Source organism: Phyllobates terribilis, unplaced genomic scaffold (genome assembly GCF_046119375.1).
Source record: "Phyllobates terribilis strain yellow unplaced genomic scaffold, ASM4611937v1 Scaffold_1__5_contigs__length_1240528914, whole genome shotgun sequence".
NCBI classification, from domain to species: domain Eukaryota; kingdom Metazoa; phylum Chordata; class Amphibia; order Anura; family Dendrobatidae; genus Phyllobates; species Phyllobates terribilis.
The window spans coordinates 513122763-513137446 of NW_027362761.1; the positions used below are offsets into that span (position 1 = coordinate 513122763).

At 43.5% G+C, this 14684-nt stretch overlaps 1 protein-coding gene across 2 annotated transcripts in view; it reads right to left on the bottom strand.

Annotated features, from left to right (window-relative positions):
* The window catches only part of NDUFAF2 (NADH:ubiquinone oxidoreductase complex assembly factor 2), a 109305-nt gene extending 94848 nt beyond the window's left edge, over positions 1-14457 (bottom strand). Inside the window, exon 1 of one of the 2 annotated variants that reach the window (XM_073680263.1) lies at positions 14265-14457. In XM_073680263.1, the coding sequence (XP_073536364.1) occupies positions 14265-14379 (115 nt within the window). In that variant the 5' untranslated portion in view covers positions 14380-14457. The remainder of the gene's footprint in view (positions 1-14264) is intronic. The other variant, XM_073680264.1, reaches the window with a different exon arrangement.
* Positions 14458-14684: the final 227 nt, after the last annotated feature.

Below are 14684 nucleotides of genomic sequence, written 5' to 3' on the forward strand. Positions count from 1 at the left end.
GATGTGCATGCTTGACTACGCTTCATTCAGTTAGGGTTTCACACAGCTCAGTTCTTGGGATCAGTGAGGTCCCAGAAGTTGAACCTCCAGCAATCTGGAGGTAATCAGTCAGTAGGATCTTAAGTAGTCTACATGGGCATGTAGGTCATTGAATGTTGAATACAATTATACCTGGATATCTGCGATCCAATGTCTTATTCCAGAGATATCTACATTTTTCTTAATATGTAAATCAGCTGTTAAGATCTACGGGCCAGATCTAGATCTCACGGAGAATCTGCCTCCAGAGCTCGTTTTAAATGAAAGGCGAGTTACCAGTATGAGACATGTAATGACTGACAGCCTGTTCTCATAATCTCACACAGCGCTGTGCAGTGAGATCAGAGATAATACAGAATAGCACAGCCAACAGTAAAGCAGAAGTGAACTTTAAGCTGAAGCACTGTGAGACAGTGGGAAGACAACTGCAAATGTGTTTGTTCAACTCTGCTGTACTAGGTTACTTATAAATCAGACAGAACTGCCAGCATGCTGCTGCAAATGTGTTTGTAATCAGACAAAGTTCCCTTCTGCTGTACTGTATTAGCTCGGATCTCACTGCAGAGCTGTGTGTGATTGTGAATAGACTGTCAGTCATTACATTACACTTCGCAAGTGCTTTTAAGAACGTGTGTTCACCAGAATCTGTCATTGTAAATGCATCCTTAGCCTAGATATTAAATGCAAAAGATAAAGATAGAATATCATTCCTATATTGTTAATTGTTACCGCCTTATAATTGCATGTTCACAAAAGGTAATAAACAAGATATCTATTGGAAGGCCAGACATCTGCTCGATGAAAAAGCTATAAATATTACTTCTAATTAGCAGCTAAATGGGGATATTCTAAGTAATGTATATATTCATATACTACACAAGATCGGAGAGGTGGCAAATATAAGTGCACTATGTAGTTGCCTTAAAAAAGGGCTACACTGGATATATATTATATATATATATGTATATATATATATATATTTATTATCTTATTTTCATTGCTGTTGTTTTGTGCTGAAATACAAATATAATGCACATAAAAAGGTAAAAAAGGGTGTGCACCTGCAGTGTCCACCGCCATGCAAATACTGGACGGAGGAAGCTATATATAACGTATATTCTATGCACAGAGAGGGGTCTGATTGGCTCCAATTTTTTTCTGTTGCAGGACAGTGTTCAAAACATACAGCCAATGTCATTAAGGCCAGGTTCACACGAGTGTATAAAAATCATCATCGTTTTATCCATATTGTCATCTGTATGCCATCTGATCTGTCCGATTTATATGTCCGTGTGTGATCCGTTTTCATACATTAACTTTAAACATGTACATGATCAAATATAGTTTACTAGGTCAATAACAGAAACGTATCTGTAAAAAATCTGAAGCCGGATGGATGTTCTGTGTGGGATACAATTTTCTTTTGTGCACCCATAGACTTGGGAAAAAAATAATGCATGCTGTGAGCTTGTTTCACATGAAGGGGTCAAAAACTGTCATCTGAACAACCCTAATAAGCTCCATTAGTCAGTGTGCTGTCCAATTACTTGAAGAGCACGCATCCGTATTATACTCTTCTCTGAATGATCCCTAAAAACTATATATAGGGTAAGGAAGAACAAGGAGTCCTGGAGGTGATTATATGGCCCCACAGAGCCCTGATCTCAGCATCAACTCTGTCTGGGATTACATGAAGAGACAGAAGGATTTACACAAGCGACATCCACAGAAGATCAGTGGTTAGTTTCCAAGATGTTGGAACAAACAATTGTACCTAGAAGTAGTGATGCTATTCTTAAGACGAAGGGTGCAAAAATGATCACACCAAATATTGATTTGATTTACATTTCTCCTTTATTCATTGATTTCTACATATATTACTACTATTTTTTAAAGCAAAACTTTTGCACAGCACAAGAAATACTCGATATACCGTATGTGATAGGATCTTTTTAATTAAAGAGGTTGTCCACTACTTCTTCATTGATGTCTGATCGGCCGGGGTCCGACACCCGGCACACCAGCAATCAACTGTTATCGGTGTTGGCGGCTGACAGCAGAAAGTAGTCACTTGCCAAGCTGCTTCGTCTTCTGATAGTGGCCGCGGCAGGGTACTGCACATCCGCCTCCTATTCAAAGCAATAGGAGGCAGATGTGTAGTACCAAGCCCCGGCCACTACAAGTAGACAGAGCAGCTTGGCAAGTGACTACTTTCGGGCGGCAGCGGCTGCGGTCACCAATAATGTCTGATCGACGGGGGTGCCAGACACTGGCTGATCATACATTGATGACTTATCCTAGGGATAGGTCAATGACAAGTAGTGGACAACCTCTTTAAATACACCAATGTAACATTTAAAAAAAAAAAAAGAAATATGAACAGCCCCTTATTATGGTAATAAGGAACAAAGTAATAACTGGTTTATTTTAATGTCTTACAAACTTTGGGTCCCGCCACCAGTGACCCCATTTTTCCTTACATCGCAGGGATGTATAGTGCCCGGTACAGCAGCCTTTATGGGCATGGAACTGATTCTCAGCCACCAGGACCTGCGTGTCACAGGCATTAACCCCTTTTTGGTAGACAAGGGTGTTTATTTTATCCGATTATACATACTTCTATGTAGAGCGTTTCTAGGGAGCCATTATACCCCATGTACAGAGTTTCGACATTTAGGACAAAGAGGACTTGTAATCCACTAATGGCTGCAGTCAATCACTGGCTGATCGCAGTACTGACAGCTGTCCAATGTCACTGTCAGCTTGGCAGTAACAGGACGACTCTGTGCTCCAGGCTGCTAGTTAAAGACTGCACCAAACTGTGCCTGACACCTGGGAGGATTTTCAGATTGGAAATTTCTGTTTGAAGGCACAGTGGCCGTTCCAGCATTCACAGATTGCATAAAAGCTGCAGTTAGTAGAGGCCATGGATAAAAACTTTAGTAGGCAAAACACTTATCTCTCTTCAGTGATGTACAAGTAAAACTATCATACACTTTGCAGTGCTCACATAGTGACCTCCGGCAACATCATACCTTCTTCTTAAAGATGAAGAAAGTGATTAGTAAGCCACAATCATCAGCCCCCTCCTCACACGTCTCCTGCAAGAAGACTTCCAGCATAATAATCCCTACACATGGACAATACCTCCTTATAGATTTTTTTTATAAAACAGCACACGGACCCACTGAGTATGTCCTATTCGGAACAGAATAGGATATGCCCTGAGTTTCACAGATCTCAATCTTAAATATGGGATTTTCCCGGATGTGGGAATGGATCTGTGACACTCTGAGGCTATGCTCACATGTCCAGTAATCATCCATTAGATTGTCAGATTTTTCTCTTCTGGGAAAATAATCAAATTTGACAATCCTCAGTAGTAGATACATTTTAATGCAAAAAAAAGAGCATGGACCGCACCTCCAAAAAATCATACATTTGATCTAATGCCTCTCAGCAAAATTATATATAACTGAACATGAGGTTCTTAGTTTAACATTCTGATCAGACTGTATGAAGCCGCTGCCACGTCACGGCAAACCTCGTAGTGGCTCCTAACATTTACTGCCTGAGCGGGAGCGGAGCCATGCGCCAACCACCGCCACAGCGACAATGCACCAGCAGGGCGGGCGGCCTGGTGCCTCACAGCACCCATGCTGCAAGACTGGGTCCCCATGACTCCGAGCCGCACCGCCCCACAAGCACAAAACCACAGAAACAATGGCCGACACACTGCACCAACACCACATGAAAGGAGCATTGTCACTCACCTTCTCAAGTCAGAGCAAAAATAGGCTAGACCCTCTTTGCAGTCTCCTGAAAATTAAAATCCCCTGTGTCAAATGGGAGGAGTGCACATCCCAAAAAAAATGACAGATCATGCATTGGACCAGCACTCCTCCCATTTGGCACAGGCTATTTGAATTCGAGGCGGAAACGCCCTGCGGGTGGTAGCCGGGTCGGCAGAGGAGGACAACTACTTCTCTCATCTGGCCACCGCTGATAACAGCGAGAATGACGCGGCTGAAGGGAGCAGTACTCTCCTCAGCCGAGCCAGCATGCCTGCGGTGGTAAAAAAACAAACAAACAAACAAAAAAAACACTATACTCACCAGTCCGGCGCCCCCCGGTGTCCTCCCAGCAGTGTACTGCGCTGCCAGGACCTGTGGTCATGTGAGCGATCAGCTGATCACTCACGTGACCTCATCGTGGGAACATTCTCAAGAATGTTCCCACCAGTACTGGTGCTGAGCTCACCAGGGCTGATCTTCAGCTGAAGAACCCCAGTGACCTCCTACACAGCAATGTATACTGACAGGAGTGATTTTAGACTCCTGTCAGTATACATTTCTGTCTTCTAGAGCAGTGAAATCAGTGATTGCTGATGTCACAGCTGTAGAAGTGGCCTGGATCGCCAAGGGACAATCGTTGGCGGTAATCGTAGACTGCGTCGCGACAGGTGAGGGATATGGTTGTTCGTTTTTTGTTTTTTACAGAAGATCGAGGGATTCAGGGACTGAGAAAATAATTTTAAAAAATTTGTTAAACCGTGTGTTTTTTATTTCATTAAAATACTTTATTCTGGCAGTGTATTTATTGAAAAAGCAGCGACCATTTTAATACGCAGTTAGTAATGGGGGCATCTTATAGACGCCCTCCATTACTAACCTGGGCTTCACGTCAGCCACCAATACAAGGTTGACGTGAACCCCAACCCCATTACCCCACTCGCCACCGGTACAGGGCAGTGGGAAGAGCGGAGTCTAAGCGCCAGATTTTGCCCATCTTATGGATGTGCCATTTCTGGGACTGCTGAGGGGTGATATTATTAGCCCCGGAGTAGGATCCATGGCCCCTTCCCTGGCTATTAATATCAGCCGGCAACTGTCGGTTTAGCCTTTTCTGGTTAGATTTTATAGGGGGACCCTAGGTCAATTTTTTTCTGGGGTCCCCCTGTAATCTAGCCTGTAAAGGCTAAACAAACAGCTGTGGGCTGATATTAATAGCCAGGGAACATTGTTAGCTAATGGCCGCTTCCCCGGCTACTAATGTCAGCCCCCAGCGGTCGGCTTTCCCTCTGCTGGTTATAAAAATTACGCGTTTTAGGTTCTGTGCCCACGACCCGGACGTAGCAGTGCTTTGGACGCATATTTTTTGCTGCGTTCAAAACGTTGCATTGTATTGAACACAGGTAAATCCACATGTGCTCACTGAACCATGCGTATTTACCGCATTCTATAATTTTTAGTGGTCAAATTTCTGTTGCAGAGACTAGCGACTCAGCAAGAGAATTGGACATGCTGAGATCCTGAAAGACGTGCCGCATATCAGTGTCCACGGGTGATCCGCAGCCTCTGATGCACGCATAGTGGACATGGGATTTCAAGAGATCCCATCCACTATGCTGCAATATCTGGACGCTGAGGGTTTGACCGTATAAATAAGCAGCGTCAAACCTGCAGCGGCTCCAGATCATGGCCACGTACTCAAACTCGCCGCAGCATGTCAATTTCTGTAGCGGACAAGCTAGTCTCCGCTGCAGATTTTGACCGATTGAAGCGTCATTATATGCGGTGGATTCACATGTACCGACAACAAAAGTGTGGTATTAGAACACAGCACTTTGGACGCAACAAAAATTTGCTGCGTCCAAAGCGCTGCTTGTTGCTGTTTGTGGAGACAAAGCAGCTAACTAAACAGCTGTGAGCTGTTATAATAGCCAAGGACCATGTTTGCCTAATGGTACCTTCCTAGGCTAAAAATAGCAGCTCACAGCTGTCCCAGAAATTACATGAATGGAAATGCTAATGAAGATTGGGTGAATGGGATTAGCTGACACCGGTTGCATGGATTTATATAGTGTGAACAAGTTGTCAAGCACTGTTCCAAGTGATGCTAAAATCGCTTGGAAAAGCGCTTGATAACCCCCATGCAGAAATACATGCAAAAACGCTTGACAAACGCTTCTGCCTGGCAGGAAAAACGCATGTAAAATCCGCATGCATTTTTCCTGCCAGGGAGAAGCAGAAAAAATATGCAGCATTTCTGCATCGTGGGCACATAGCCTTACTTTGCATCTGATAACGACATATTTACAGGAGACTGGTACAGCGATGGGAAGTAGAATGGCAACACAATATGCAAATCTTTTCATGGCCAAGCATGTCCCATCAGACCTCTGGCCTTTTTACTGCTAAATTAAAATATTGTCACTCATCTGGATGGAGTCTTTTTGAGTGACTTGTTAGACACCATCAAGCTACAGAACAATAAGATAAAGATGTCCCTGTACCAGAAGCCAACTGATCGTCACAGATACCTTAATGGGACAGTTTTTTGCCCCAAATACATGTATTGTCTACAGTTAAAGGGGTTGTCTGGTCTAAAATGAGAAGTCTGCAGTCATTCTGTGTGACTGCAGACTTATGAATCCCCCCAGCGCATGCACTGTGCACTGCAGGGATTCACATGGTTTCTGAGCAGGGAATGGTGGCGATGTATGCGATATGCATACTCCCGGGCAGAAGCCGTCTAGTGGTTGTGGCCTTACCCCATACACTTGTCCACATTTAATGACCACAGACAAGATAAAGATCCCCAACAATAAAAGAAAAAAAAAAAAGATCTACCTGTGGCCAAACATTTTTGCTACCCTGATCACAGCATTATGGACATGAAATTGCTGGTATCGAAAGGAAGCTTCACATCACAGACAAACAGAAGAGTCTGGGAGCACAAACTTATGACAGCCTGTGACACTCTGCAGGAATGAATGTGTCGCATGGATTTAGTTCTTTCTACATCTATGAAGGAATGTGCTCCTCGGACATTGTGGGGGCATCACAACCCCGACACAAAACCTCAATAGGAGGACAATTAAACTTTCACACTCCTTATCTATGAACTGCATCAATATTTACAGCCACAGCTGCTTTACATCACTTGTCTTATTATTGCACTATTCTATGTCCTGTTACATATTAATATGTGACTTCAGAAATTGTGCTATACTAGTCCTGATAAAAGATCTGCTATTTGTAATCGTCTTTAGTTAGCCATTAAAAGATATCAACCACTGAAAACTCTCAAGTTTGATTATTTTCTAACCACTGGCTAACAGTACAAAAATACAATTTTCTCTTGAGGAGTGTCTCTCAGTAATATAGGCTGGATTTATAAGCTGTGTGTATCTAGGGTGCTGAGAATTTCTATAGATAATGTATCACACCTTCTATCCCACTTCTATCCTGTAATTTCTTCTGGATGTGCTTTACTCCTTTTATATCAAAATTATTTATTTGCCCTCCTTGAGATAGTTTCTCCCCTGTATCCGTGCGGTGTGGAGATCTGTGTACAACCACTCCCTCCTGTTACATCTAAGGCCATGATCACACATCTTGGTTTTTTCAGCGTTTGATGCTTTTTTTATGCACATTTTCAGCTGCGTTTTACAGTACCAGCAAAGTCTATGAGATTCCAGAAATCTCTTGCACACATCCTGTTTGTTTTTTAGTTCAGGATTTTGTGTTTTGCATGTTTTTTTGCAAAATAGAGCATGTCACTTCTTCTGCCATTTGTTCAGCATTTTTTGACCCATTGGAAGTAATGGGTGGTGAAAAAAATGCTTAAAAAACGCACCAAAAACGCAGGTGTCAGGTTTTTCAGTGTTTTTTTTGTGCCAAAACCAGAAAGATGTTTTTTTTCCACTGAACTTTATGTACATGCATAAAAGAGACAAAAAGACAGTGAAAAAAAAACACTGAAAAAACAAAGTAAAAAAGCAAGAAAAATCCTGAACAAACCTCCTGGGAAGAGACCAGGTTTTGTTGTAGAAAAAAAAAAAACACGCATAAAAAATGCAATGTGTGAACATAGCCCAAGGACTCATTGAGACGTCTATTTTTCCTGTAATGTTCGGAATCACAGCACAAAAATCACCCATACAAGTCTATGGGACCATAGAAATCACAGATAGCACATGGATGCCATCAGTGTGCTGTCCGTTTTTAACACAGTAATTGGTAGAAGAAGTATTGATTTTTTAATTACTTTTGAGGTATGGGAAGAATCACAATTTTGAGTAAAAGTAGCTGCACTCATGCCCACCTCCCCACACTCCCACATTCCGACTGTGGAAATATTTTTTTATAGGACTTAAATGAATGCATTTTGGACTAAGGCTATGTGCCCACGATGCAGAAATGCTGCTTTTTTTTTCCGCTTCTCCCTGGCAGGAAAAATGCATGTGGATTTTACATGCGGATTGTACATGCGTTTTTCCCGCCAGGTAGAAGCATTTGTGAAGCGTTCTTCACATGCATTTCTGCATGCGGGTTGACAAGCGCTTTCCAAGCGATTTTAGCATCACTTGGAAAGTGCTTGACAACTTGGTCACACTATATAAATCCATGCAACCGGCATGGATTTATAGTAGTGTGACCAAGTTAGTTAAAAAAAAAAGAATAAGAATGTGATATCTGCATGTGCAGATGCAGTGATGCGGATGTCACACGGCAAAAACGCTTGAAAAACGCATAGTGGGCACGCAGGCTAAGACTCATTTTTACAAATAAAATTGTTGCATTATTTGGCTTTTGAAGGGGACCTGTCAGGCCAGGATTCCCTATCTAAGTAAATGTAGAAGCCGCGTGTCATAGGGGTCCATAAGCAGTGAAAGGAGAAAAGATCATTATAGCACCCTGCACCCGCTCCATTGCAGTCATCGAAGCAGGGCACAACGCTGAGCAGTCACGGCTGTACCCCAATCATGCCCATTGTTCAATACACTGACCTCCCGCTCAGCACATTCACCATCCAAGAGGGACGTCAATATCTGCTAATAATAATTACATGAAAAGAATAAACAGTATTTGGTAATATGTGGAGGAAAAAGAGACTAATCACTGCAGATATAGATAATGGGCACAACCCAAGCTTCTCTATTCACATCAGCAGGAGGGCAGGAAAGCCGAGCGATAACGGATTTACTGACAGCTGTAAGGCAATGTCGCCCTCGTGTGGCGAGATCCATGTACTGTTCTGCTTCCCACAACAATGGACGTGCCACTGTACAGCATATGACAGTAATTTTTTGCACCATAATGAAGGGGTTTTCTGTAATTTATTTACTTTTTACGCCCAAAGGCTTCAAAGGGTTAAAAATATCCTACACACTAGCCGCTGCACCTAGTGACTGTTAACAGGTGGTGAGGTCACAACTACAAGTTGCAGCCGATCACAGTCATTAGTTGCTTGTAATATCTAAAAACTACAAAGTCACTGACCCCAGTGATTGGCTGCAGCGGTCATGAAGTCACCACTGTAAAAGTAAAAAGCCGGCACTGGAGCAGAGGGCAGTTAGTAAATCTCTTAATTTTAAAGGGGTTGGCCACTACAATAATTAATTCCCCCATCGATTTAAACAGTGGAAAGAAGTGTTTTTGTAAATACCTCCTCTTGTTGCCATTCTTGCCTGTGAGCGGCGCTATCGCTGACCGCTTACTGGGCATCATGTGACCCGGCTGCAGCCTGCCCCGACATCCGGTGATGTCACATCAAGTTCCAGGAACCCAGTGGCGTGACCCAGCGTCGCGCACCACCCTGAGTGACTGGGCTGTGAGCGGGGTTGCACCGCATGTCACAGCCCGGCATCCAACGAGCGCCTGTGGCCAATGAATGCAGAGTAGAGAGAGGGAAAGAGCATGCTGGATGCTGGGCTGTGACGTGCGGTGAAATATCGCCCACAGCCCTGTCACTCAAAGGGGTGCGTGTCACTGGGTCATGCTTCTGGGGTCCTGGAACTTGACGTGACATCAGCGGATGTCAGAGCCGGCTGCAGCCGTGGTCACGCGATGCCCAGTGAGAGGTAAGCGATAGCGCCGCTCACAGGCACAAATGACAATGGAAGGTATCAACCATAGATATCCATAAATTAAGTTATGTGTAATAATGAGAAATAACACAGGGAAAAAGCATTGAACGCACTTACTGAAATTTAATTAATACTTTGTATAAAAGCCTTTGTCTGTGATGACAGCTTCAAGATGCCTCCTGTATGGAGAAACTAGTCGCAGGCATTGCTCAGGTGTGATTTTTGCCCATTCTTCCACACAAACACTCAAATCCTGAAGGTACTGTGGACTCCTTCAATGAACTCTGAGCTTTAGTTCCTTCCATTATTTTTCTATTGGATTCAGGTCCGGTGATTGGTTCTGACATTCTTGCAGCTTTATTTTCTTTTGCTGAAACTAATTAAGAGTTTCCTTGGCTGAGTGTTTGGGATCATTGTCTTGCTGAAATTTCCACCCTCGTTTAATCTTCATCATCCTGGTAGAGGGCAGGACATTTTTATCAAGAATGTCTCGGTACATTTGTCCCTTCGTCCTTCCTTCAATTACATGAAGTATGCCAGTGCCATATGCTGAAAAACAGAACCACACCATGATGTTCCCACTTCCAAACTTCACTGTTGGTATGGTGTTTTTGGGGTGATATGGGGTGATATGCAGTGCCTTTTGGCCTCCAAACATGGTGTGTATTATGTCATCCAAAGAATTCAATTTTGGTCTCATCTGACCAGACTATATTCTCCCAGTACTTCACAAGCTTGTCTAAATGTTGTTGAGCAAACTTTAAACGCTCTTGAACATGCATTTTGTTCAGCAATGTAGTCTTGCGTGGTGAGCATGCATACAGGCCATGGAGGATGAGTGATGAGCGTGCATACAGGCCATGGAGGTTGAGTGATGAGCGTGCATACAGGCCATGGAGGTTGAGTGATGAGCGTGCATACAGGCCATGGAGGTTGAGTGATGAGCGTGCATACAGGCCAGGGAGGTTGTCTGAATCTCATGGCCGGTTTATGGTGAAACTATGTTCTTTCCACTTCCGGATTATGGCCCCAACAGTGCTCACGGGTACCTTCAGTAGTTTAGAAATTCTTCTGTAACCAATGCTATCAGTATGTTTTGCAACAATAAGGTTGCAAAGGTCTTGAGACAGTTCACTGGTTTTACCAATCATGAGATGTTTCTTGTGTGGCACTTTGGTAATGAGACACCCTTTCATAAGCCATGTGGTAGATCGGCTCACTTGGTTGCACATAGAGGTAGACAAAGGAACACTGTCTCTTTAAATCTTCTGTGGTTTATTAAGAGCAATGCATAAACCACGGCAATGTTAGAAAAAATAAACACGGACTTCCTGGCCTAACAGGAAAACAAAACATAATGTATGGCACAATCCTTGTTGTTACGGGTAACTGCCAGCTTCAGGAACAAACAACCCATGGTTTATCTTTCCTTCACATGGCATTACAGCTCCAGAGCTTGTGCCTCCAGGCCCTCCCAACACTAAATGCTCTAAAAGGCTGATTTTATCCTCTGATCTCCTCTCTCTCTCTCTGCAGGTGTTTAACCCCTTAAGGACCGCCGATTAAAACGGAGGACGTTAAGGGGCCCTTTTCCCTCATTGCTGTTTTAAAACGGCAATTGGTAAAAAGGCTGTAGCGCCCCCCCAGAGTCGGAAATTCTCCGGGGTCTCAGCTACCGGGGGTAGCCATGCACAGGCAATCCCCGAATGTTTTTTTTGGGTGTCTAACAGCCCCAAAACATGCGGGGCCTCGAGCATCTCACCTGAGCACCTGCAATACTTGGTGCATAGCCGAGCACCCGTTGCAAACTCAAGTAGCTAGCACTTGCACTCAACACTAACGACAACATAATCAATATGGCGACCTAATGTTACAAAAATTCTGTGTCGTACCTCTGGGTTCAAAATGCTCACTATACCCCTTAATAAAATTCTTGAGGGTTGTAGTTTCCAAAATGGGGTAACATCAGGGACTCTCCAAATGCGACATGGCGTCCGTTCTCAATTCAAGCCAATTTTGCGTTCAAAGCGTCACACGGTACTTCTTCCCTTCCAAACAGTGGTTTTTCCCCACAAATGGGGTATCGGCGTACTTAGGAGAAATTGCACAACAAATTTTGGTGTCCATTTTCTCCTCTTACCCTTGTGAAAATAAAAAAAAATTGGGGCTAAAAGATAATTTTTGTGGAAAAAATGTAAGATTTTTTTTATTTTCACAGCTCTACGTTATAAACTTCTGTGAAGCACCTGGAGGTTCAAGGTGCTCACCACACATCTAGTTAAGTTCCTTGAGAGGTCTAGTTTCCAAAATGGGGTCACTTGTGGGGGTTTTACACTGTTTAGGAACATCAGGGGCTCTCCAAACACAACATGGCGTCTGCTCTAGATTCCAGCCAATTTTGCATTGAAAAAGTCAAATGGCGCTCCTTCCCTTCCAAGCCCTGCCGTGCGCCCTAACAGTGGTTTCCCCCACATATGGGGTATCGGCATACTCAGGAGAAATTGAAACACAAATTTTGGGGTCCATTTTCTCCTCTTACCCTTGTGAAAATAAAATATGAATATAGGATGAAGTAAAAATTTTGTGAAAAAAGTTAAATGTTCCATTTTTTCCTTCCAGATTGCTTCAGTTCCTGTGAAGCACGTGAATGGTTAATAAACTTCTTAAATGTGGTTTTGAGCAGCTTGAGGGGTGCATTTTTTAGAATGGTGTCATACAGACCCATCAAAGTTACTTCAAATGTGATGTGGTCCCTAAAAAAATGGTTTTGTAAATTTTGTGGCAAAAAGTAGAAATTGCTGGTCAACTTTTAACTCTTATAACTTCAGAACAAAAAAAAAAAATTTGTTGCAGAAATTGTGCTGATGTAAAGTAGACATGTGGGAAATGTTATTTATTAACTATTTTGTGTGACATATCTCTCTGATTTAAGGGCATAGGAATTCAAAGTTTGAAAATTGCAAAATTTTCTACATTTTCGCTAAATTCCCATTTTTTCACAAATAAATGCAAGTGATATATCAAAGAAATTTTACCACCATCATGAAGTACAATATGTCACGAAAAAACACTCTCAGAACCAACAGGGTCCGTTGAAGCGTTCCAGAGTTATTACTTCATAAATTGACACTGGTCAGAATTGTAAAATTTTGCTTGGTCATTAAGGACATAATTGGCTCCATTACTAAGGGGATAATCACCCTAGCACTAAAGATGGCTGATTAACCCCTTATCACTTCGCGTGCTGGAACATTTTTCCTATGTTTATATTACTGGAACTAACAATCTCAGTGCTACATATCTCCCCTCCAGTACTTTGCCAGAGACTTTGTCACAGCCATTAGTTGAACAAGCTGATATTGGTTGCTTCCTAATTAGAATCATAGAACGTTAGAGTTGGAGGGGAACTCCAGGGTCATCGTGTCCAACCCCCTACTCAATGCAGGAGTCACTAAACCATCTCAGACAGATGTCAGTCCAGATTGACAAAACTGATAGATTTCAGCTGACATCAGGACTTTCCATGGCTTTTTACACCTATCTTTCTTCATGCGTTCAATACTTTTTTCCCTGTGTCATTTCTCATTATTACATATAATTTATGGACATCTATGGTAATTTCTTTGCCTGTGTGGATTGGATGAGTAGTTACCGACATCTGGTGTGAATGTCCTTGCAAAAACACCTTTAGAAATATATTTACTTTGAAAATTGGTGACATATTCAATACTTATTTCACGCGCTGTATGTCTCAGGTTTGCTATACTGTCCAATACCACATCTGCCGGCACCAACAACTGAAAATATTGGCAGATGATGTGAGTAGTGGTGGCGGACAGAGCCCCGCGGAGGCAGACAGAGCCCCGCGGAGGCAGACAGAGCCCCGCGGAGGCAGACAGAGCGCGGTGGCGGAGGCCTCCTGGCCCTCCACGGTGCTCCTCTCACAGTTCAGTAATATATGGGGATGTAATATGACCGGTCGCACCAGACCTGGCTATAAGAATTGGACATTACATGGCAGTCTGCAGGCAGCGGGGCAGACACAGCCGGACTGGAGGTTTCGGTTAGTGTCAGTCACGGCCCAGTCCTCTCCTGACTGCACAGACACAGCAGGGTCTGGACACAACTACGACAACATGGAAGAGGCAAAGTAACAAGTCATAAAAATATACCCATTTAATAAAGCGTCAATGATAACATTCTCTGTGGGACTGTGTTTTGTTGCCCATAGCAACCAGTGATCAGGTGTCATTAGTGCAGATAATACTCCCAGGCCGGTTGCTACAGGCAACACCGCCCCCCAGTGCACATAGTGTGTACCTTCTAGCACTCAGTGTGGGGCTGTCATTACCTGTCCATGTTTTCTGCTCAGGGACATAATAATACTTATTTCCGAACTGGTCAGTGCCCATGTGGTGTCTCACTGTCCCCAGTGTCCTCTGCAGAAGGGAGCGCAGCTTGTCCATGGTGTGTGAGGGAGTAACAGGGAAGACACAGAGGAACGTGCTCTACCGGCACAAGTCCGCAGGACGTGATTGGCCGTCGTAAGTAAGATAGCCCCGCCTCTACGAGCCATTACCAATCACACGCTAGCCTTTTCAAAACTTGGACAAACAGAGCCCCGCCTCCTTCTAAAATAGCCAATCAGGACACAGACATCTCCCATCATAGCCAATAACAACACCGCCTATTCTGACGCTACTACAGTCTGTCTACTCATGGCGCCTCCTCTTAAGCTATATCAGCCATCTCCAGCCACGGCTCCACCCCC